The sequence below is a fragment of the Alosa sapidissima genome, chromosome 20, assembly GCF_018492685.1.
Source record: "Alosa sapidissima isolate fAloSap1 chromosome 20, fAloSap1.pri, whole genome shotgun sequence".
Lineage (NCBI taxonomy): Eukaryota > Metazoa > Chordata > Actinopteri > Clupeiformes > Clupeidae > Alosa > Alosa sapidissima.
The window spans coordinates 2,715,682-2,739,863 of record NC_055976.1 but is presented as its reverse complement, the minus strand read 5'-3'; the positions used below and the strand labels follow the sequence as shown (position 1 = coordinate 2,739,863).

The 24,182-nt window shown below is 41.0% G+C and overlaps 1 protein-coding gene and 1 long non-coding RNA gene across 2 annotated transcripts; one reads left to right on the top strand and one right to left on the bottom strand.

Annotated features, from left to right (window-relative positions):
- Positions 1-10: 10 nt before the first annotated feature.
- On the bottom strand, positions 11-24,056 carry LOC121694481 (CCR4-NOT transcription complex subunit 6). Its single transcript, XM_042074662.1, has 13 exons — positions 23,171-24,056; positions 21,139-22,877; positions 15,447-15,568; positions 14,225-14,411; positions 14,056-14,141; positions 13,488-13,592; positions 12,284-12,352; positions 8,407-8,564; positions 7,469-7,623; positions 6,949-7,103; positions 5,094-5,327; positions 4,491-4,693; positions 11-1,474 (listed from the first exon to the last, which is right to left on the bottom strand). The coding sequence occupies exons 3-13, from the start codon at positions 15,556-15,558 to the stop codon at positions 1,262-1,264; spliced, it is 1,677 nt and encodes a 558-aa protein (XP_041930596.1). The 5' UTR covers positions 15,559-15,568; positions 21,139-22,877; positions 23,171-24,056; the 3' UTR covers positions 11-1,261.
- On the top strand, positions 6,647-10,313 carry LOC121694482. Its single transcript, XR_006025771.1, has 3 exons — positions 6,647-6,658; positions 6,717-6,722; positions 10,235-10,313. It is a non-coding gene; the product is annotated as an uncharacterized LOC121694482 (long non-coding RNA).
- Positions 24,057-24,182: the final 126 nt, after the last annotated feature.

The following is a 24,182-nucleotide window of genomic DNA, read 5'->3' as shown; positions in this document are numbered from 1 at the left end:
AAAAGACTGTGTAAATGTAAGTGGATGGATGAAGTGATGGAACCATCTGTCAACTACACAATGTACAGTACGTACACATTGAACAATATGCTCTGAGAACCAAAGACAAAAAAATAACTATTAAATAATCTTATAGAGTGCAAAAAACGAAACGGCAGTGAAAATCTGGGACAACTTCTTTGACTTTTGTACAAGCTGGTAGTTATCAACTGTATATTTCAACATTTACTGGATAAAAATGTTATCTCTGTTTACAATACAATCCTTTTCTCAAATCAGATCATAATTTATTGTTAATACAAAAAGAGAAACAAAAATAAACACCAAAAAGGCTGGTCTTTTTTATTCAATACAATCATTTGAGACTAAATCTATATTTCTATTTGTACAAACACCTGCAAAACCACTGTGAGTTGAGAGATGACGTGTGTCAGGGTACCGTTGCTACTGGCCTAAATAACAGTGCTGCAGATTTGTGTGACAAAGGAAAAGGTGCCCTCTACTCTTGACTGACAAAATGTAAGATTGCCATTGCCTTATGCTTTGAAGATTTGAGGCAATTGAGCTGCTACTAGATCAATGCTGCTGATTGATAGAGAGAGAGGATGCTGGTAATCACCAAAATACACCATGTTTAGGCTATACGTAGCTAGGCTATTCGGAAAAACTGATTTTTCCCCTACTTTGTTTTTAAAAATAATTCTGTTTACAGCGATGCTAGAGAAGGGTGTCGCAAACCCCTCGAGCAAACAGGTCGCCAATCAGAGATTTCAAACTAAAGAGGGAACACGATGTCACAATGCAAAAACGGCGTTTTCCCCGATTACATGCAAAACTGACATGCAAAAGTGAAATCCCCACATATCAAAAGTTCTCAACGGAACAATTCCAGACCGAACTTTCCGACCTCAAATGTTGTGGGCAGGGCTAAGTTCGGCTGTCTTCCAGGCTACCTATAAACCATTTCTGATGAAAATAAAATGTTGAATGAGAAAACAAAACAAATAAACAAACATAAGATCATTCCTCAACTGGGAAGGATAAGCTAGCATAATTACCATTTGCGTTCAAATTTCATAGTGAATGTAAAATAAAGCAGAGAAATTACAACAAACTTAGACGATCCCTGTTGGATAAGCAGATTTTGTAAATGAATGTGCATTTAGTCAAGTCAAGTCAAGTCAAGTCAATTTAAGTTACAGTCTGGAGAAGAAAGGGGATGGCTCGTGCGCAATGGCTCCCTATGTGCAAGAAGGGCTCACTACCTGCGAGACGGTAGATGGACTCCATTAAGTGAGGGCAAGTGAGGCAGGACCAGCTCCAGTTGTGCAAACAGGGAGAAGTGATCAGATGGGATGTGGGGATGGGGGCAGCCACTGATATTGTTCTCCAGGAGCCAGTGGGGATCCAATGGACCCAGAATGCCTAGAACGTTCAGCTGAGGCTTGGAGTAGAAGATGTAATCAATAACACCCTACAGCACAAAGGAAAATATCACAGGTCACAGTGTCAGCGAACTTAAATGAAGACAATTGCCTAAAATAGTATCAATTAATTCTAATGAACCATTTAATACGTTAATTGTAATTTATATGACTAGTGCAGTGCTCGTTCAAACATGCCATTCCCGTAGAAAACCCGTAGCCCAATTATGTCCGCAGGTAGCCTATGCCTGCTTTAAAAATAGGATGATAGGAAAAAACATAATTCAATAATGAATACTGAATATTATATTATAATACATTAACCTATAAAAAAGTGCACTGAGCAGAGTTTAGGCATGGCTGCATGTGACATTTTTTCAGATCAAAATGACATAAGCCTAATCGCTGTTTTGAGTTAAGGCTATATGTTTATCGTTAAGCTTATTGAATAACTTCCTGATAGAGAAGACAAACCATTTTTGCAATGATGTGACTCAAAATCAATCTTTGGTAGCATAAGTGACACGTCGCTCTGTCTGCCACTCGTCTGTACCTGTATAGTTTTCTGAAACATGCTTTAAATTTGGGACCATTAGCCTATGCTCGTTTCAATTAGGGACCTTGCAGTTGGAATTGTCGTATGTATAATCACAGTCTCAAGTCCAAAGTAGCCTGGACTATTTGAAGTGTTGGTTTATTGCACATAATTTTTACGTCATTTTGGCGTGTTGAAAATATTTTATATCTTTTCATGGGACAACACTGAAGAAATTACACTTTGCTACAATGTAAAGTAGTCAGTGTACAGCTTGTATAAAAGTGTAAATTTACTCTCCCCTCAAAATAACTCAATACATAGCCATTAATGTCTAAACCGTTGGCAACAAAAGTGAGCATACCCCTAAGTGAAAATGTCCAAATTGGGCCCAATTAGCCATTTTCCCTCCCCGGTGTCATGTGACTTGTTAGTGTTACAAGGTCTCAGGTGTGAATGGGGCTCCGAAACACCAGGGCCCACATCAACCTAGCCCATAACTAATACAAATGTATCAGGTCAAAAATATCACATCCTCCACCCCCTTATACAGGCGTCAATGAGATAACAACACTTAACATAGTCTTTACTTTATTCTACATGATTTTGGTTTTGATTTTCTAATTGGAGTAAGTGTTTGTGACACATTTAAATTTGATAATGTTTGATCACTGTTTTGGTTTGAAGCATCTTTCACGTAATGAATGCGCACTCTAGAAAGTGAAAGTAACCAGGCCTACGATGCGCTCCGTGTCTGTAGCTGTCTGTGCATGTCCACAATCGATTACGTTCTTCAAATGGAGAACAAATTCCTGACAGTTCCTGATCGCTAAACTTTCGTTTTAATTTCTTGTCAGGTAGCAGTTGATGTAGAAGCACCTAGCATAATTTGACTTCAGCGGTGACAAGTCCTGTTGCGAGAGAGAGGGAGAGAGAGAGAGCACACCTGCAAAGTGCTGTTGTGCGCGTTTGTGTGTCTGCATGGGGTTACGTTCGGTTCGAGTCAGAAGTTGGTCCGTCCGGTCCCCGCATTCACGCCGCTCCATTTTTAGATTAATGTTATCAGACAGCGATGTAAAATGTGTGCGGGAATTTCTCGCATTATGATGGCTAGAGTTGCGGGTCTTGAATAAATCATGCGCTATACCGCAATCCCGCGCTGAAATTTAGGCCCTGTAAACGTTGGCGAACATGCGGGAATTTGGTGACTGTGCTTTTATTTTTCCTGTTGGCGACCACTGCTTTAGACCAATGAGAATGACATCTGTAATTTCCTTTAATAGCAAGCAGCGCATCTTCAAACAGCGCATCAGAATTTTGATAATATTTGAAGGAATCTGCTTGCATGGAGACGTTGAACAGTGATTCGACTAAACCTTCCTTTCTAAAAACCTGTTTGTGACTAGCAGAGTATAGCCTACATGCATCTGCACTATTTGAACTCATAGGCAAAGTGGGTGTAAGATAGGGCCCCTAAAAATGAATCTCATGGTAGTTTACCAAAGCCACTTTCAATTTCGAAACTAGTGTCATCCCATCTCGTCACTGTTTGAGCAGGTAATCTGCCAACCGATGAAAACGGTAGTGAACTATGGTGTCCCAGACTAATATCTCCGTGAAAGGAAATCTGCTGCACCTCAAATTGAAAAAAGTTCCAAGCTGAAAATTGTCCGAGTTTATATGAAAACATAGTGCACTGTTTTAAAAGCGGCAAAGTGCGTTGTGTCTGATCACATCCTAACTCTTTATATCCAATAAAACTTAAGATAAAGCTGCAGGCAGCAATGACGGGGCCAAACAGGCCAGAGTTATCATGGCAACTCGATACTATTATATCGGACATGCCAAGCAAGAAAAGAATCATGAATCAGTGTGCCAAAAATCATGAATCAGTGTGCTAAATTTCAAAACTTTTTACCACATGGATCTATGGACTGCAATAGACTCCCATAACGGAAGGAAAATGCATAATTATCATAATAATAATAATAATAATCATAGAAAGAAAAGGTAGAAACACTATGGGTGCCTTCGCTGCTTGGCCTCCAATAAGGCGATTATTACATCGGCTGCAGTTATTACATTTTTGATGCTTTTTTTTTTTAACCCAGCTGATAATGTAATAGCCAGCCAATAATGTAATAAGTTATTACATTATTGGCAAAAAATTATTACGTTATTAGTGCAGAAATGTTATTGCATTATTGGCAAGTTATTACATTATTGGCTTTATTACATTAAAATTATTATATTGTTGGCCGTTATTACGTTATTGGCTGCTACAGACGTTAATGACTAAACTGACATATGGTTAGTCACTTAATGTGTTTGTGTGGGAACTCGAATTTGAAACATGGTCCATACACAACAAAGCCTACTGTTGATTACTGCGTTCAGTACATTCGGTACACATCTGTATTGAAACTAACATCCTGTACCTAAACGGTTCGGTACAAATATGTGTACCTTTACATATTATTTTTTGTGAGCCCACATGACATTGTTTTTGCTGTAACGAGAAGGACCCTGACCTTGAAGTCAAAGGTGTAGTTGGTGTACGGCATCAGCCCACTCTCATAGGCGCTCTTCAGCTTGAAGCCATGTGTGATCATGCCATTAGATGTTCCGTTCTTGCCATTGCAGTTAAAGTTGGTGAGGCAGTCGCTATAGCGTAGCTCTTTGAAGTCTTTGTGTGTACAGTCCACTCCGCCTGTACTTAAAAACTCCACCACACCTGTTGCACAGAAGAGAAATAGTTTCAGCAGTGTTCCATAAATACCCACACAATACTCTTTATGTCTTGTATTTTTTGCTCTAGAATTCTGCTTAGTGTGCATTTACACTATTCTCACATACAGTAAGTGATCTTGGCAAATAAAGTACTTGATGCACAAATGATAAGCAGCAGAAACATATTCTGTAACACATTTGTGTGGCATTAGACTAAAACACCAGTAATGGAATTAGATCAAAGTACACCAGTAATGAGTGAAAATACTGTATGTGTCAGTCTTAAACATAGTGACCCTCCCCATCTAATACCCAGATAACTAGATAACAACAAGGACTGTTGCAAGGTAACCACAGGCAGGTGAGCAGTTTATTTGTGATGCTCTTAACTGTTAAAGACTAACCAGAGTCTGGTAGTGAGTTGAGATCAGCACACAAAACTAGAGGAATTGAGTTTGTTTCTCCCGAGATGGATGAGAGCTTTAGACTGCGTGTAGCCTTGTCTACAATATTCTTCACTTCAGACAGGAACATCATTGTCTGCACAAGCTTCACGTCACAATATTCTGGGTCCCAGTGCATGTGAGCATTGGCCACTAGCAGTAATTGCTTCTCCATGCCCTGCAGAGACTTGACTGCTGTACAACAGGGATGACAATGTTATCAATGAGTTTTAAGTAACAGCTTACAGAAACATTACAGAGGATGTTTTAATGAAAATTTTATTAAATAAACAATTCATCATATACAGCAGTGGTTCTCAAACTTTTCCCATCATTTCCCACTTTGGAGGTGGGGAATTTTCAAGCCCCACCTGACCCCATCACCCCGGCAAAACGTTAAAATACAATTTTTGGCCCACCCTACACTTTGAGAACCACTGATATACAGTTATACAAAAAAACAAGGACTGCATCAAATTACATTTCTAAAAACCAAGAAAAATGTCCTTTAAGTTAACAAATGCAAGATGCATTTGTCCATATCATGTTCATTTTTGATGATAAAAAAAACACTACTGTTATGGGCCTTTCCATGCCACTGGGGAAAAGGAAGATGGTGAAATTATAATTGCTTAGAGGAATTAATCAGCAGCAGACATAGAATGGAAAACCGTGTCTACCTTGGCTTTGTTGAATAAGGATAGTTAGGTGCAGGGCCACAAAGCTACCGTGATGTGGTGTTAGATATCTGCTAAAATAGGCCATCTTATTCCCCGGTCTAATTATAGGGTTGTAAATGGGCTTGTGAAACGGCACCTGAGCAAGTTTTTGACAGACCAAAGACATAACATCCTATGTTAACATCAGAAAACAAGGTAAAATACTCCATTCATCCATTTTATGTAATCTTTAAGAGTAATAGTTTAGGTAATTAAGGATGCCCCTATCTGATTTCAAATATTGGTAAGTTAGCATACTTTTGGACCTAAGAGATAGAGTTCTCAACGGGCCTGAAAATTACAACCCGACCCGACCCGACCCGATGTAACCCGACACATCAACATGAATTATCTGCCCGAACCCGTACGACGTAAAACATACGTTTTGACTGTTAAACCCTGACTTTATTTAGGTGAAGATTCAACACATTAGCGTGACAATTTACTTAAAACTGAAAAAAACAGCTAGAAACCTGGGTGCATCAGCAGAATTATGAAACCTAGCTGGTAGCTGGTTTTAGCTTGTCTTTGCTGGTTTTCTTCCAGCTCTTGCTGGTCTTTGCTGGTGTAGCTGGTTGGGCTACCAGCTGGACATGCAGGCGTGACCAACTGAGGAAGCTGGTCATGCTGGTGTGACCAGCCTGTTGTGTGGGATACGGCTGGTGTAAGATCATGCTGGTGACCAGCCTGCCAAGCTTGACATTGTTGGTGCAAGATGGTCATGCTGGTTTGCTAGAATGACCAACATAAGCTGGTATGGCCAGTTAAACCAGCACTATAGACCAGCAACACCAGCTAAAATGACCAGTGGTACAACAAGCAAAACCAGCTGAATTACCATCATAAGCTGGGAAAACCAGACCAGCCGAAGGTATGTTTTTTTCGCAAGAGTTTTGCTGGTCTAGCAGATCAACCATCATACAGTATGGTGGTCAAACAAGCTGGTCAACCAGCAAACCACCTTTAGCTGGTCAGGCTGTTTTTGTCAGCAGGGCGGTGATTTTCTCCTCTACTGGCCTATCGTGACGGAAGAACCAAAAAAGAAGAAATAAAGAAGAAGAATAGAAAATGTATCTTTCCCTCCAAAGGTGACTCACACGATAGTTCCATCATCTCTTTGCGCAGCTCCAGCAACACCGCTACTCCAATGTTGTCCTTGGTCATCACACGGTTCAGCATGGCTTCAGACCCTTCAGAGTTTGCCATGGCCAACTGGTTGAATTCTACTGTATGCTTCTGTACCAAACTGAACCTGTACAGCAAATGGGAAATGTCAACTCAAACAATCCATTTTACAGTTGAAGCAAAACTCCACCTATTAATGTCATTAACATCCCCAATGACAGTTTGCACTTGTTATCAACTAAAAATAGAACCAAGGTTGTTGTTAGACCACTTTTCCTTTGTTGAAGATGTTAAAGATGTTTAAGATATAAACATATATTTTCTGTATACACAAAAAAACATTCCTCAGTTTTGTATATTGGTTGGCCTGGCTCCATCTGACTGTTGGTCTAAACTCAGTTTTATTTTGCTGTCTAGCTTAGCCAATTTTTTCATTTTTTTTAGCCAAAAGCTCCTCATGGCTGCCTTAAGTAATAATGAAGTATGGCTCACTTTTCTGTTCTGTAGAATATCGCACATCCATCCACATGCTTGCGGTCAGACTCAGACATCGTTCTTGCTCTGGACTTGGGACTAAAGAATCCATCGTATCCCTGTTCTTTCAGCTCCACCAAGAAGAAGTTGTAATACTGCTCTGTTTCCACTTCCTGTTCAAGAAATAGGCATATTTCATAAAAAATACCTTCAGCACAATATGAAGCAGTAACAACATGAACAGCTACTATGTTTTGCATGCACAGATCCTTTTGCCACACATCAACATGCAAAAGGAGCATGCAATTCCATATAAAGTGCAACTCCAAGAATTGTGATGATGTTTCAGATATTGCATTTGAATCTGTTTAAATTTGTCATTTCTACATATATAAATTAGGCCACAGTAAAATGAACAGGAAGTTAAATTAGCCTTTGCATTCACATTGCACCCCCAGGACATTTATACAAGATAGAAAACTGCAGAGTATTGTGCACGCCACTCTGCCCATGCTGCACTGGGTTATCCCTCACACAAAGCATTGTTGTTTGATGAACATGTTTTTGGAGAGATCTCTCTCATTGTCACCTCAGTCTGTATTCATTTTTCAGCAGTAGGTTAGTTTTTCATCTACTGACTTCTAACACAGGGCGTCCCTTGTGTCCTACTGAACCAATGTGAGGATTGGCTGGGATTGTTTTGCCTCTATCTGAGCCATTTTGTTTGCATCCCGTTTAGAGCCAGGACACCAATTTCAATTTGTCAAAAATGCAAAAATTGTAGGCTGCACTTTTAATACAATTAAGTGCCTCATAATGCCTCTTCAAGATATCTTGAGGGTGTTTGTGATGACAGTATGGGAGTATTGTCAGGCTTCCATTCAGTCCTACTGTTTGAATATGCACATCAGCGCAGCACTAGTCTATTGCACAGTAAGGGACAAAGGGCTAAAGACCTGAAGGCTGATGATGTCAGCATTGCAGCTGAGAATCTCCTGCATGATGGCCTTCTTCCTGTACTCCCAGTTTAGGGCCCATGATGGACAGCAGCCGTACAGCTGACGTGTAGCGTACTTGTCACAGAGGACGTTGTAGCACATGACTGAGAAGAGTGCTGATAAAAAAGAAGGGAAATGTACATGATTGGAGCTCATTTGACACCCCACAGTTGCTGTTACTTGATTCAGTATGAAAAAGACATCTGAATGCTACCACACTGACTAGCTTCTATTTTGTAATGGAATAGTACAAAGATGGCCAACCAGTCAAGAATGAACAGCCAAAACCCCGCATCATTATAAAGAACTGTATCACGCTTCAAACAGCCATTTTCAGGAGAGAAGGTCACAACAGCATCTTTAGCACCTGAGTCGCAGGACCAGCCAAACTATGAAAAAAAGTGTGACTTATAGTCCGGAAAATACTGTACGGTACGGGATCTTGTCCATGCTGCCCAGCACTGGTAATGACACATTGAGCCAGTCAGTGGCGAAAACAGTGGTCTATTCTGTTAGCCAGATGCCCCCCATATGAATGCATTGTGGCCATGATTTGCATGACAGCTAAGTCAATCCTGCACTGATTTTCATTGTGTTTGTCCCAAATGAAAGTGCTTAAAGACATCTAAAGACAGGGTCCAGGTTTTCCACACACACATTGTGAGTCCTGTTAGTGTTGAGCAGTGTGCATCAGTTTTGACGAGGATCAGTGATACAAAAAAAAGAATTCAGGTGGGTGAAGGCAAAGAGACCCCTCTGATTGGTCAATCTCATAGCCTTAAGTACTGGTGACAAGGCATCAACTTGCCAGCATACTTTGATGTCAAATAGGCCAGTCAAGATGATTACATGGACCGGTCTGGAGCTCCACCTCCCTACAACTTTGGCTACTGCTCGATACTTCAACACTTGCCTGCACAGCCACAACCGGCAAGGTCCTCCTTTAAACCTCTATATACTCCACTTGGACAAATTATCAGGAATAATAAGAGTACCTATCATAATTCTGCTGATGCACCCAAATTTACTTTCCCAATCACCAATTGACTATGGTCCCTCCGATTTTCTATATCAATCATCAACCAAGTCAACAACAGGCTGCGTCATAAATCTTCAGCTGATTGAGGACAAGACTAAAGTGATCATATTTGCCAAAAGGGATGAAAGGATTAGAGTTGACACTCTTCTTGAAACCAAAGGCCTCAAAGAAAAGGTTCTGTTAAAAACCTTGGTGTCATAATTGACAGTGATCTAAACCAGGGGTCCCAAACCTTTCCATGGCAAGGCTTCCCAAATACCACTAGGTTCTGGCTAAGGCCCCCCTTTTGCAAGATGTGTTATTAAACCCATCGACAATACTGCGGCAAAAGTAAAAATAAATTAAGCTCATCCTCTAGCCGCTTAGCCACAAGCACTTTGTGATGGAGCATACGGTGTGTGAAAATTGCTGTCACTCCACTGTTATTTGCCCCGTCTGAGCACACTTCCACACAACAAGACCAGTCAACTCCATTGGTCTCAATGTACTCTGGATGACATTCTCAATGTACTAAACGTTGACAGCCACGAGAGCAATAACCAAATCAGCCTTTTTTCGCCAGACTCAGAGATTTTATGACACAACAAGGCTTGGAAAAACGCATCCATGCTTTTATTTCCAGTTGGTTCATATCAGTTGTCTTTTTGTCTATCCTTCCTTCCTTCCTTCCTCCTGTCCTAATCCCTCTTTCTAATTCATTTTGTAAAGGAAACGAGGAAGGAACGATAGGAGGATGGAGGAATGAAGGAGAGACAGATATGAGAGATGAGATGTCCTGCTCACTCACGCATCACTTTTAAGAGAGGTCAATTACTGATGATGCGGCCTATTTCCAGCATATAATGGTCTTTTCTTGGTCTATCTACTAGTTTATTGTCTAGTAGATAGACCAATGATCACACAATTCTGACTGAAAACGCTTCCGCGTAAGATACTTTTGTGTTTCCTCACGTATCGGGCCTTCCACTTCCCTCATCTCTCTTGCCTCCTCTGGTTGCAATTAGATAAATGAGTCATCCTCGATGATATCGAGCTTTGAACGATTTCTGAGGCAAGAGCTGGAGGACCGAGGAGAGAGGCCGTATGCAAATAGAGATTTGAGATGAACCCAATGTGATTTTGTTAATGTCATTGTGATTCCTCATTTGCGGTTGTGATTTTCGATTTGCGGTTGTGGTTTTTGATTTGCGGTTGTGGTTTTGGATTTGCGATCGCGGTTTTGGATTTGCAGTTGTGGTTTTTGAATTTTTACATTTTAATTTCCTTTTCTATTTTTATATTTATTATATTATATTATCATTTATTGTTTTATGTACTATTGTCTGCTATTCTTTGGATGATGTAAAGCATTGCCTAATATGGAACGTGCTATACAAATTAAGCTGCATTGACTTCCCTTGCCCAGACAGTTCACCAGAGTTCCCACTTTAAGTCAAATGTAAAATTCCATGACTTTCCCTGACAAAAAACAACAAAAAAAAAAAAATCCATGACCCACAATATAATTAATTAAATGGTACAATATACAAACCAAAGATTTCAGAACAGCCGCATAGCGTTCAAGAATCTTTTACTTTTTTGCATGGGAGATGAATGGGCATTGAATAAACAAAGTTGGGCTAACCACAACTACTCAAGCAAGCAGTAAAGCTAATAACCAGATATAACCAGGAAATATATTTGTATTAATGTATTTTGGCAAGTAGATTTACAACAAAATTCCCTGATATTCCATGACTTTTCGCCAACAATGATGAAATTCCCTGACTTTCCATGTCTGGAATAGACTTTCCAAAATTCCATGATATTCCAGAAATTCCATGACCTGTGGGAACCCTGGATTTATCTCAAGTTATGTGTACATGAACTCACGGGTGTGCCCCCGGCACCTATTTATCTCTCATTTGACCCACAAACATGGGGCAGTCGTGGCTTGCTGGTTAGGGCTTCGGGCTTGGAACCGAAGGGTTGCCAGTTCAATCCCCGACCAGTAAGAACGGCTGAAGTGCCCTTGAGTAAGGCACCTAACCCCTCATCGCTCCCCAAGCGCCACTGTAGCAAGGCAGCTCACTGCTCCGGGTTAGTGTGTACTTCACCTCACTGTGTGTTCACTGTGTGCTCTGTGTGTTCACTAATTCATGGATGGGATAAATGCAGAGACCAAAATCCTTGCAAGTATACTTGGCCTGGAAACCTGATTTACGATTTACAAAACATGCGCACACACAGAAACACACACACATAAATATTGGTACACATACACGCACACACTCACAAACATGCGGTCACACACAGAAGCACACACATACATACAAGGACACAGACATGCAAGCATACTTACTTACACACACACACACACGCGCGCACGCGCACACACACATGCAGGCAGGCACGCACGCACGCACGCACACACACTCACAAACATGCGGTCGCACACAGAAGCACACATACATACAAGGACACAGGCATGCAAGCGTACTTACTTACACACACAGACTATTCTGATGCACCCATTTGTGTCTTACATAGAGTATTAGTATATTAGTAAAACACAAGGTAAAGGTGAACACATTTTTGAATATTTTTGTGTAATATACCACATTTAAAACCAAAATAAAATTTTGGTTAATTATTGCCAATTATTTTTGCAAATACCACCTTACATTGAAAAAGACTAAACATATTGATAAATATAGTCATTAGTTCACTGGATTGGCCATTACAGACCTGAAGCCATGTCTTCAACACTGCCTTAGTGTGTATAATAATAGTGTGTAATAATAGTAGAGAGGGTACCTGACGGCCTTGTTCTGTCGGGCTCTTGTAGTACAATCAAAGACCTGGATGGGGGCTGCTCTGTTGGAACTGAGCAAAGAAACAAATGATACAATGTTATATCAGTCTTACAATAGAGTGGGGAAGTATACCAAAAGCTTGTAGTTTTTAATGTTAGCTTTTTAATACTTCCTGGTTGCAAAGAAAAAATCTTTATAGGAAAATTAATGTTTTTTTTTTTCAAACTTGATGAAAATAAGGTGTGAGTGAAACAATGGCAGCAGAAAATCTAGGCATTGGTTTTGATGACAAAAAGATGTTGCTATCAAAACGCTAAAACAAAAATTAAGCAGACTAAAGGCAGTGAATGGCAGAAGCACTGTGCAATGTACTAAAATGTCCACCACATGAGGTATTTTGTTTGTTTGTTCGCTTGGCAGGCATTGCCCATTTCTCCTTAGTTTTCAGATTTTATCTGAAGGTTATTTCTTCCCTTGTGCCCATAGTTGTTGATTGTACTTTTGTCATGATTTTCAAGAATCAGAATAACAAGTTGTAATGGAGGTTTCTAATGCTGCATGGCCATTGTTTAACTGACCTAGCAACAGTAACATAGGGATGCTGGACTTGACAAAGGGTGAATGGTCATGAGATTTGCATATCAATGGTAATAATGGGGACGCACATCATATCTACTTCGAAACTGATACAGTACAGAAGTAAGAAATGCAGTGAAATTATGTCTGGTGTCAGCCTATTTGTGCATTTATGGGGGGGGGGGGGGGGGGGGGGGGGGTGCAGTAGAAGAGGGGTTTAGTAGATTAAGTGGCAAGGCCTGCATAAGAAAGGTGGGGGAGGATTGGGATGGGGGGGGGGGGGGGGGGGGGGCACCAACAAGGAGCACCCAAGAGCAACAGGGGCAAGGAAAAACTCCCTTACCAAGGAAGAAACCTTGGGCAGATCCACGGCTCAAGGGGCTAACCCAACTGCCAGGGGTCTTGGTGTGTGTGTTGGGGGCATGGCAGGGGAGATGGGATAGTGTGCTGTGTATGTGGGGAGAGGGCAGTGTGCAATATGTGTGTTGGAGAAGCTTCCTCATGAGACAATGTGCTGTGTATGTAGGGGAGAGATGTAAAGGGTCTAAAGTCCACACAGAGACAATGCTGATTTTATTGAAAGGAAACAAGTAATTGGATGAGTAATTAAGGGGAAAAAACACACTTACTGCGTTTGATGGCACCAGCCAGATTGTCAAGCAGGTAGTTTAACAGCCGTCTTGTACCATCTGGTTCCTGGTATAACTTCATGATCACCTGTGTGAGAGGGTTCCCTTTGAAAGGCATCAAATGAAAATGTCAACTTAATTTCCTTTTCAGTGTTTTCAAACACTTAAAGGTGCTCTAAGCGATGTAGGGTAACGTCACTTCTGTAGACGTTCAAACAAAACAAAAACAGAGAGCTAGCTCGCTACTCCCTCCCCCTCCCTCCCATGCAATGGAAACTCTCCAAAACACGCATCTCGCCGGTGATTGGCTGGAACAGTTTGTAAAATGTAATGGTCCAGGCTGGACCAAGTTGTTTTTGTTGCTGTTTTTGGAGCCTGGGCTGTCCACAGAGACCGCGTTTTTTTTTTTTACAGTGTATTCAGGGCACAGGCAGCTAGCGGGTGGTGAGGTGATGTTTGCTGTAGGTGACAAAAAATTGTTTAGCTTAGAAACCATGTAACATCACTTAGAGCACCTTTAATGGGGTTAAAAAGGGAAAGTAAGTTACTATGGAAGAGTAACACTCACCTTTCAATCCCAGTGTTTGTAACTGAAACAGTTTTCCCAATTCAAAAGGCAAAACCCGCAACTGGTTGTTATTTAAAAGCAATTCCCTGTGGAAGATAGGTAAATGCTTTCAGAAAAAGTGTTTTTCATCCATACAACTATAGCAGCACCTAATAACAACAGGGCTTACCTGAGAGACACCATGTTGCCAAGCTCAGCAGGCAGGCTCCTGATGTTGTTGGATGAAAGATCCAGGTATACAAGGTTGTGTAGCTTGGCAATATCTGGGGGAATCCTCGACAAGGAGTTGTCGCTGACGTGTAAAGCGGTGAGGTGAGTGAGTGACCACAAGCCTGAACTGAGGCTCCGCACTTTCCCTGCAAAAATGGAATTAAGGGATTTCAGATCATGAATGTCTAACACTTTTATATAATGCATACAATGTTTGTACGTGTACAAACATTCTGCCTTTTCAAGTTTCAGAAAAATACACATGTAATAAGTCATTATTATTTCATAACAATCATTATAATAATTAATAATAGTCATAATGTATTTATTGGAGAAAAAAAAACCTAACTACAATTGAGAAACTTATTTTAACACTCTCAGAAACCTCACCATTTCAAATGACAGTTCAAGTCTTTCACACTTTGCATGTCAGATTTAAGAGGCTATACAGTGCATACGGAAAGTATTCACAGCACTTCACTTTTTCCACATTTTATTATGTTTCATTCATAGTGACCATTGGGTCCTTGGTTACCTGTCTGACCAAGGCCCTTCGTCCCGGATTACTCAGTTTGGCTGAGCGGCCAGATCTAGGAAGACTGTTGGTTGTTCCAAACTTTTCCATTTGAGAATGATGGAGGCTACTGTGCTCTTGGGCACTTTCAATGTTTCAGAATTGTATCCTTCCCCATATCTTCTTCACACAACCCTGTCTCGCCGGTCTATGGACAATTCTCTCGACCTTGTGGTCTGGTTTTCACTCTGACATACACCATCAACTGTGAGACCTTATATAAAGGTATGTGTACCTTTCCTAATAATGTCCTGTGAATTAATTTAGGCACAGGTGGACTTCGAACAAGTTGTAGAAGCATCTCAAGGACCATTGATAGAAGTAGGATGCACCAGAGCTCAATTACAAGCGTCAAAAAAAAGGGCGTGAATACTTATGTAAATGAAATATTTCAGTCTTTTATTTTTAATGAATTTACAAAACACTCCAACACACCTGTTTTTTTGTGAAGTGATGGAGTATTGTGTGTAGATTGATGAGGAAATAATTGAATCCATTTTAAGAGGAGTCTGAAACATAACAAAATGTGGAAAAAGTGAAGTGCTGTGAATACAATACTCCGTATGCACTGTAGACTTTGTAGGCGATTTTGAGGTCCTAAACTTACCACTTATTTCAAGTTCAGCCCAGTATGACTTCTTCCCATGGGCTGCCTCATCACTGGACATAATAGTGTACATCCGATGTGGGTCAGGCGGGTCATATTTTTCCTTGGGCATTCCTGGAGCACTGTAATAAGTGACATGTCAGTGTGCATTTAAATCAACCTGAATATACCATTAATGTCAGCTTTTGTGTTTCGTTAATTTTAGGGCAAAATGATACTTGGCTTGTGACAAAGGGCTCGCAGGCAAACAAGTAGATTTTACATGATGCACTGCACAGGCTTTGATGAATGATGAGACTTGACAGGTTAGCCATAACTGACCACTGAACTGTTACAAACTAACTGGTTTTGGTCCTGACAACAAGGGGCGTGTTTAATAAGATTTATTCCTGCCAAAAAGCAAAAAGCTAAGGCATTTCATGCTTAACTTATTTGCATGCTCATGGCAACCTGAGGTGTAATGTTTGAGGAGCATCTACGTCAACAGTAAAGAGGAGATGACAACATTCATACTAAAACGTGAAAATCAGTCTTGTCAGAATGAGTCTTGTAATTAGGTACACAGAATGAATTGGTAGCGCAGGTTCACAAACTGGCCTTTGGTGCGCACCCCCATTCTTCATGACATCTATGACATGTAATTCAATACAACACAAAGGAATCTTAATTGCAGGTGTACTGCATCGCCGTTTTATTATTATTATTATTATTATTATTATTATTATTATTATTATGTTGTCTTAATGATAATAATAAACCATCAATTCAAAAGTTCCATAAGAGAGGCAGAAAAGACATTCCAATGCGCAGCCATATATGAGGTCACTCTAGTCTGCCCACGAGACAGCTGCGGCCGTTGACAACATAAGCCATAACTTGCAAAGTAGATTGATTCAGTTCAGCTCAATGTATTGTAATTCAGCTGAATGCATGTAACGTTAGGTGAACCAACAGACTTTGCAGAGGAAACTTGTGCAATTATTATTAGCGGTTCTACCAAGTTGTTTTCCTCATTAACCATCAATTCAGTGTTTGCATCGGTAACGTTACTGGTTAATGAAGTAGTCCGTCGTCTGGATGGACTTTCGCTTTACAAGCTCCGCAACCAGTTAATCGCATATCTAGACCAGAGCCCATCTACGGAGAGCCTGGCCACTCCGTATTAAAGGGACACCAGGCAAGCCTGATGCTTTCTCTCTACGAAACTCCCTCTGGCTCGGTCTGAAGCTCTTTTCCTTTTATTTGCGTCTTCCGTCAAGGGTTTTCGCTGCTTCTTCGCTGGCTCTACCATTATACACATGTTTGCAACAATCTCTAGCGTTTTGTTAGCCTGCCTCTGTGCTGTAAACTGATCCTGCTTCGGTCGGCGGGTAGGATGCACCGAACTTGCAAGTGGGATATTCTTCCTACAGGCAGTAGGGGCGGGCGAGAGAGCCTTCATTCGCCCCGTAATGAGTCATTTAACCATATACCGACTTACGAAGATGATTAATTAACACGAAAACGTTGCCTGGTGTCCCTTTAAAGCAACACCAAAGAGTTTTTTGCACCTTAAAATAATGTTTCCAAAATCGTTTCAGTGGTTCATCAACTCGTAACAGGGTGAACGGCACTTCTGCATTCGCTTCGCGGCCTTCTATCGGCTATAACCGCACTATGTAAGTTTGCCAGATCGGGTAGCAGATCTGTAGTTCGATGGAATGAGACATAAGAAACTACAAATTTGACTTGCATCTGAAGTTGCAATACATCGTATTTTCATAAAATCATGCAACATATTCTACCTTGTCTGTGGACATTGTTATTTGCAAAGCCGGTGCTGGATAAACAAATAGTGCGTTTGACAGAGGAAAAGTTCTTTGGTGTTGCTTTAAGTCCCATTGTACCTTATTTTGGTTGCAGTTCCACCAGAGTTCCACTGGGGGCGATCGCCATGAGTGCAGAATGAATGGGAGTCAATGGAGCTAGACGGCTAAATTTGTCTCTTTCACCTGATTGTCGTTGACAAATCTCAGATTTGATTGTAGTTTGTATAACTTCAACATGGGTTATAAGTCAAAAGTTAAATAAACGAGTACTTATGTCCTTTTGATTTCTTACAGGTTGGGTCGTTGTTGCCCATAACACGCTAGCATTGTGCTAATGAATGACGTCATTGACATGTTTAAAGGCTTTTTAGAACAAATAAGTGACTTTAAAAAATATAATACTCAACCAAGTGTATTTTCTTTGCCTCCCCTTTCGAATACAATATTCAAATTACTTGAAAAAAAAGTATAACCCGAGAAAAGTGGATTTTGAGGGGTACAGCTCCATAGACCTCCATGCATTCTACACTCGTGGACGAGCGCCCTCATGTGGAACCACAGGAGGAACTGCAACCAGTTCCGGAAGTTTTCCGAGAGTGGCAGTTCTCCCTTTATTAGACAACAGGCGTGTTCGACTTGAGGCAGATCTGACTTGGTCTGGCTTTCTACGTAAACGTGATCTTCAGAGGCTAGCCAGGAGGAGCTACAACAGAGGGCAGCTCATCCCGGACAGACAGGCTACAGTCTGCTTGACGTGACTCGCGGGAGATATCGCGGAATTTTGTTTGCAATAAACACAGCAGAACTTTCATTCTTACTCATTAAAATGAGCATGATGACTGACGAAATAAATTATTACAGGGCTCTACACTAAAAAAAAAATTCAGGAGCACTTGTGCGCCCAAGTTAAAAAATTTAGGAGCACAGACAAAAATTTGGGAGCACAGTCAGTTCTGTACTTAACTTACACATAATCTAACATTATACTGCAGCTAACAGTTAAACATGCCAGTGCACCAATTGCGAATATTAAGAATGACTGACAACATTTAGGCTACAGGAAACAGGATTTTAAAGATCAGTGCCTACTTTATTTTCAGTCTGTTCTATTTTCCTACATTTTGTTAATGTAAAATAATATAATGCATTGCCATATTTGCATTTAGTCTGTATATCAAGTATCCTGCCAAATGTAGGCTAATTTATTTATTTGTGAATCCATCTATAGCTAATCCAAATATGCCCATGGTGACCTATCTGACTGCATACTGCCTAATAGACTACTACTACTAAAACAGTCCATTTTCTCTTCCACAAAACCCAACATAGGCTAATCAAGGATGTATGTTTTATACTTTTAGTTTTTATTTGAAATATCTGCATTGATGGGGGCAGTAGGCAAACGTTAGGCCTACTTTCGTTTTGCACTTCAGCTTGTATTCGGTGTAAACAAACATACATGCGTATAAGCCTGGAGTTGTCAGTAGCGTTCTACCTTTGAATAAAATGGGAGTATTACGGGAGGGTACTTTTGTGCCGGTTCGTTCGCTACAGCTATATTTTGCATATTGCAGCCAATACGTCAACTGGGCTAAAAGGCATGTTAGGTTACCTTTCCTTCTCTCACTGCATTCTCAGAATCTCATCCTGTTCCTCCTATATCCAATTAATTCGGTGGATAGAAGAACTAATTTCTTCAATCTTTGCATCTTGGCTAGCTAGTCTAACTTTCCGCTTTTTCTGCGCGCTCTTGGATTTGATAGAAGCGACTACTATCGAGTCACAACGCAAAACTGCTAACGTTGATGGGAGGTGTAGGGAGGTGATGGGAGGTTTTTATGCTGCATTCGCGACGTGATTCCATGGTTTGCACCAGTAATATTTCTCGATGTTGCGGTGTATTTTGTAGACAAACATTGACATGGTTAGAAGTCATTCGCACCAGTGCGCCTAAATATTTTTTTGCACTCGCACGGCATCATTTTTACTCGCATGTGCGAGTGAAATGGGCGCACTGTAGAGCCCTGTATTATGATGTAGTTTAAATAAACCACTGTTGTCATACAGTTAACAGGCCTGCATTGTAGCACATAAATTAAATATCAAGTGTTTCCTTTATATGTGTGTCTATCTATTTAGCCAACAGCAGAAAATAACAGAATATCCAAACGTTTTCAGTAGGCTAGCCTACCATTGTTGCAGAAATCACGTATAAGAAGGTATCCCTTCGATTTCTGTTTATTTTCGCATATTCCAACATAAGGAAGCAGCATGAGACTCCCGTCAAAATCGTCACGAGGACATTCCCAAATGGCCCTATCACGTCTTTGAACTGACGTCATGAGGGTGTGTTTCAGCTCGTGCAGCTCGTGGAAGGCAACTGCAAGATCTGTCTGCAGGCTAAGACTCCCGCGATATTTTAAGGTCATGTGACATGGTGTCACGGTGGTAAGTCCCTCCCCGGCTGACAGAAGTCGGACAGAATTTTTAACCAGTATGCATTGTGTTCAACCCAGCATGCATCACATCAAGTCAGATCTGCACAGATCTGCCTCAAGTCGAACACGCCTAATGTTTGCTTCATCCATGACTTCATCACGTTTAGAAAGACACTGTGCTGTAACAATTAACGTCTAGCCAGAGAATAGGCGTGTTCGACTTGAGGCAGATCTGACTTGATGTGATGCATGCTGGGTTGAACACAATGCATACTGGGATGGACACAATGCTTACTGGTTAGAAATTTTGTCCGACTTCTGTCAGGCGTGTTCGACTTGAGGCAGATCTGACTTGGTCTGGCTTTCTACGTAAACGTGATCTTCAGAGGCTAGCCAGGAGGAGCTACAACAGAGGGCAGCTCATCCTGGACAGACAGGCTACAGTCTGCCTGACGTGACTCGCGGGAGACATCGCAGAATTTTGTTTGCAATAAACACAGCAGAACTTTCATTCTTACTCATTAAAATGAGCATGATGACTGACGAAATAAATTATTATGATGTAGTTTAAATAAACCACTGTTGTCATACAGTTAACAGGCCTGCATTGTAGCACATAAATTAAATATCAAGTGTTTCCTTTATATGTGTGTCTCAACTTAAACCGAAGGGATCCCTTCTTATACGTGATTTCTTCAACAATGGTAGGCTAGCCTACTGAAAACGTTTGGATATTCTGTTATTTTCTGCTGTTGGCCAAATAGATAGACACACATATATGGGAAACACTTGATATTGAATGTATTTGCTACAATGCAGGCCTGTTAACTGTATGACAACAGTGGTTTATTTAAACTAATTCATAAGAATTTATTTCGTCAGTCATCATGCTCATTTTAATGAGTAAGAATGAAAGTTCTGCTGTATTTATTGCAAACAAAATTCCGCGATATCTCCCGCGAGTCATGTCAGGCAGACTGTAGCCTGTCCGGGATGAGCTGCCCTCTGTTGTAGCTCCTCCCGTAGAAAGCCAGACCAAGTCAGACTCAGTCCAAGTCGAACACGCCTATTAATAGGGGGATTAAACGTCCGTGGGTTTGCATAAAAGCCTTCGAAAAATTCTAGTGAGGTATATTTTATGTTTTGACAGCTGTTGGGATAAACAGCTAACAACTATTAATCAAGTGTTAGCGTTAAACTTAACAGCTAATGTTAAGGTTAGATAGCCAGTTTGCCGACTATCATTCCAAGCTTAGAGTTTCAAACAAGAGACGGCAGTGATGTCTTACTTCTAACGTACTGTTACTGTCAATTGTGCGTGAATGACCCATCAGTAGACGTAGACAAACGGTAGTACTAATATTACTGGCAGACTTCCACAGCCAGACTTTCATTGCAGAATATGCTAGGTGGTCAGGATGCAAAAAGATGACACATTTAGCTTACCTTTGCGGCCAGCGGTCTGTCTATGCAACTTCACGTTAGCGATAACGTTAATGTTACGAGGAAACGACGAGCTAGATTCTACCATAAATCTTAGCGAAAGCAAAAACTTGATTTTTAGCAGGTCGTTAATTTTACTCTAAATTGCAAATTTTAACTGAAGATAACTTCGTCCCAGCATAGAAGAAAAACTAGCACGCATAACGTTACACAAATATATTTATCAGTGAATCAACAAAACCTGGACGTGTGTGTCAATATTGGCTCTTAGCTGGCTGGTTCTAGTTATCGTAAGATGGTAAAAGTAGATGGCCTTCTCAGAATGGACAAAGGAACAGTTCGTAACAATGTTTGGAAACGGATGTTACCCGTATGTGAATTCGCAACAAATTTCCTGTAACTGGCGCGCCAACGGTAACTATACATTACCTGAAAAAACATACCACTTGAGGACGAAATTGTGTGTATATGTAAGCTATAGTTCCTAGTCCTAGTCCACCCGTTTCTGTTGCTGAATTACGGAGAGCAGACAGGCAACATGGCGTCGTTTTTTTATGGTCTGTAATGACAACCCTTCCAGACTGCTCCCATATGGAATCAGAAAAGAATCGGTAGGCCTCCCATTTGACTAATGTATTTCCGTGAAGGAAGCAGTTAAATAAGAATATATGCATGTGAATAGTTTGGTCAACTCATGATGCGTTCAACTACATCAACAATAATGTGTTCTGCAGGTATGGGACTACTCCTGAAGGTGAGGTGTAGGTCCAAACACTCAATCTCACCTACCATAATGTTATGAAATTTTGAGAATTTTACTTTGATTCGTAAGTTGTATCAGCATTTTAACCTTACTCCAGAGAATGGTTGATGGGTATCAATTATAAAGATACATTCCCAGACAGCAAAATATATTTGGGCCAGATCTTCATTAGCATTTGGCGCAGATCCTCTAAACGGACCTGCCCCGGGGTCATTTCTTCCAACGGGCCAATACCGGAACTGGTTGGATTACGGATCAGAGACAGATCTGGGCCAGAACTGGCCCAGTACAGTTAATATTGCCATGGCATTTGGTGCGGATCTGGCCCAGACTCATATTCTACATCTGGGGCTCATCTGGCCCTGGTCTGTGATTCTATTCAAAATAGTTTTTTATTTTAAAAAAGCCAAAAGAGAACACTGTGTCCGCTAGCCTAAGTTTAGGCCTAGGCCTACAACATAACACAAACCAATATGTGAAATATAAGGCTTATGTTGATAAACAAACTCCGCTAAACGCATTGAAAGAAAATGTCATGTTAACATAGTCCGTTGCACCTAACCGGCTGATGTCCCGATGATGATGACGACGGCACTCAGCTGTGTCGGAGGAAGATTACTGGCAGTCTGGGGAGCACTGAAAGCACAGAACAGTTGGGCGATCCTGCAGATCAGCAGGTCGGTGGACTTTGACAGCGACAGTTTGTTGTTTCGTGAGAGTTCTTCGATGTTAGCTAGGCTACTCAATCCAGACTGCAGGGCAGGCTGCTATCATGGCAGCTCGCAGGTCAGCAGCAGTTCCTTGGTCGCGGCAGCGGCAGATCTCTCGCAGAGGCTAGTAGCTGTCCTGAGAAATATTTTCGAGCAGACGGTGAATAGCAGCGCCGTTCACGGATGGATGTCAGAGGACCAGGGCAAAAACTAGCCCAATGAACTAACGTTAAAGTTAGGCATCAACCTGCGATTCTTCCTCACTGCTCCTGTGAGACGTACAAAAAGCACACAAAGCAAAGAAACAAAGAGTAAATATTAGATTCAACATCCAAAGATTATTTATTTTATAACAGTTTAGTATGCCAACAACGCATTGCATCCCAAACCGGATAAACAGCGACAATTCTTGTGGACCTTCGATAAAAAGCCTAGCAGCTAGTGTTTACAGCCAAGTTTTTCCACTCTAAATCCATTTTAAACAGGCTTAAAAAACGCTGGCCGTCTATGCAATACCTGCAGTGCTACTAAGCGATTTTGGTGAATGATAAGCAAAGCTCACCAATTTAGCCTTAAAGCTCATGTTCACATAGTTGTGGATGCATGTTTAAAAGAACCTAGACTACAAGCTAACCGTAGCTACAAACCAGCTTGTCTGGCACGTTTCAGGTTGTCAGAATTTCAGAGTAAACTAAGTTTGTAAACTTTCATGTTTAATACAGGCCTAAATATTTAGCAGACTAAAATGACATCAACACCAGTTTACATTTAAAATGATACTTGTATAATGTACTTACCAATAATCACAAAGACGGTGCAGCCTGTAGTCTTTCACTCTGCATAATCACATAACGTAGAGTTGCAGGTTTATGTGGGGGAAAAGTGTTCCGTTAGTTGTGGGGCGTCAGGTCTGCGCAGCTCCTGGGGATCTGGCCCATACCCGCTGGGCGGACTCAATTCAGTTGTGGCGCGTCTGGTCTGCGAAGCTGCCCCGGATAGGCACCGCACCCGCTGGATGGACTGTCACAGTCAGAAGCTACAGACAAGTCTGGCGCAAAGTTGGTACAGATCTGCATAGTGAGTGCGACTGCTGCGCGAATCTACTGATTCAAAAACGGATCTGGCACAGATGTAAATGCTGTCTGGGTTACTCTTGCTATGCTTTCAATTTGATCACTAATCTGCTGGTAAAAGTACTGCTCACCGGTTCATGGTGAATGTCCATAAATTCACATCAAGAAACTAATGTCTATTTCTGGACCATATATATAGTTTCCAAAAGCACACTGCGAGTCAGTATCATGTTTACTCATGTACATATACGCTTATGGTGTAGAGAAAATATACAACTTTTTTTTTTTAAAAACAAAACAATAAATAATTGCTATAATCATTTGGTATTCAAAAGTACACACAAATAAAAAACAATCTGACCCTAAACAAATCTAGTATGTGTCTAGTAAATGTTCTTGAAGAAGAGCCAGTGACTCCTGGACATGTGTTGGAAGGGAAAAGCCCAAGTCTCTTTCTGCTCTGGCCAGAAAAGCATCTGCAGCATCCTGCACCATGGCTTC

Coding starts and splice junctions, on each gene's coding strand:
- LOC121694481 (XM_042074662.1), bottom strand. CDS start 15,558: ATGCCCAAGGAAAAATATGACCCGCCTGACCCACATCGGATGTACACT. Junction 14,412..15,446: donor GGCTGAACTTGAAATAAGTG/GTAAGTTTAGGA, acceptor CCATTTTTGCAG/GGAAAGTGCGGAGCCTCAGT. Junction 8,565..12,283: donor CGACAGAACAAGGCCGTCAG/GTACCCTCTCTA, acceptor CTTTTTTATCAG/CACTCTTCTCAGTCATGTGC.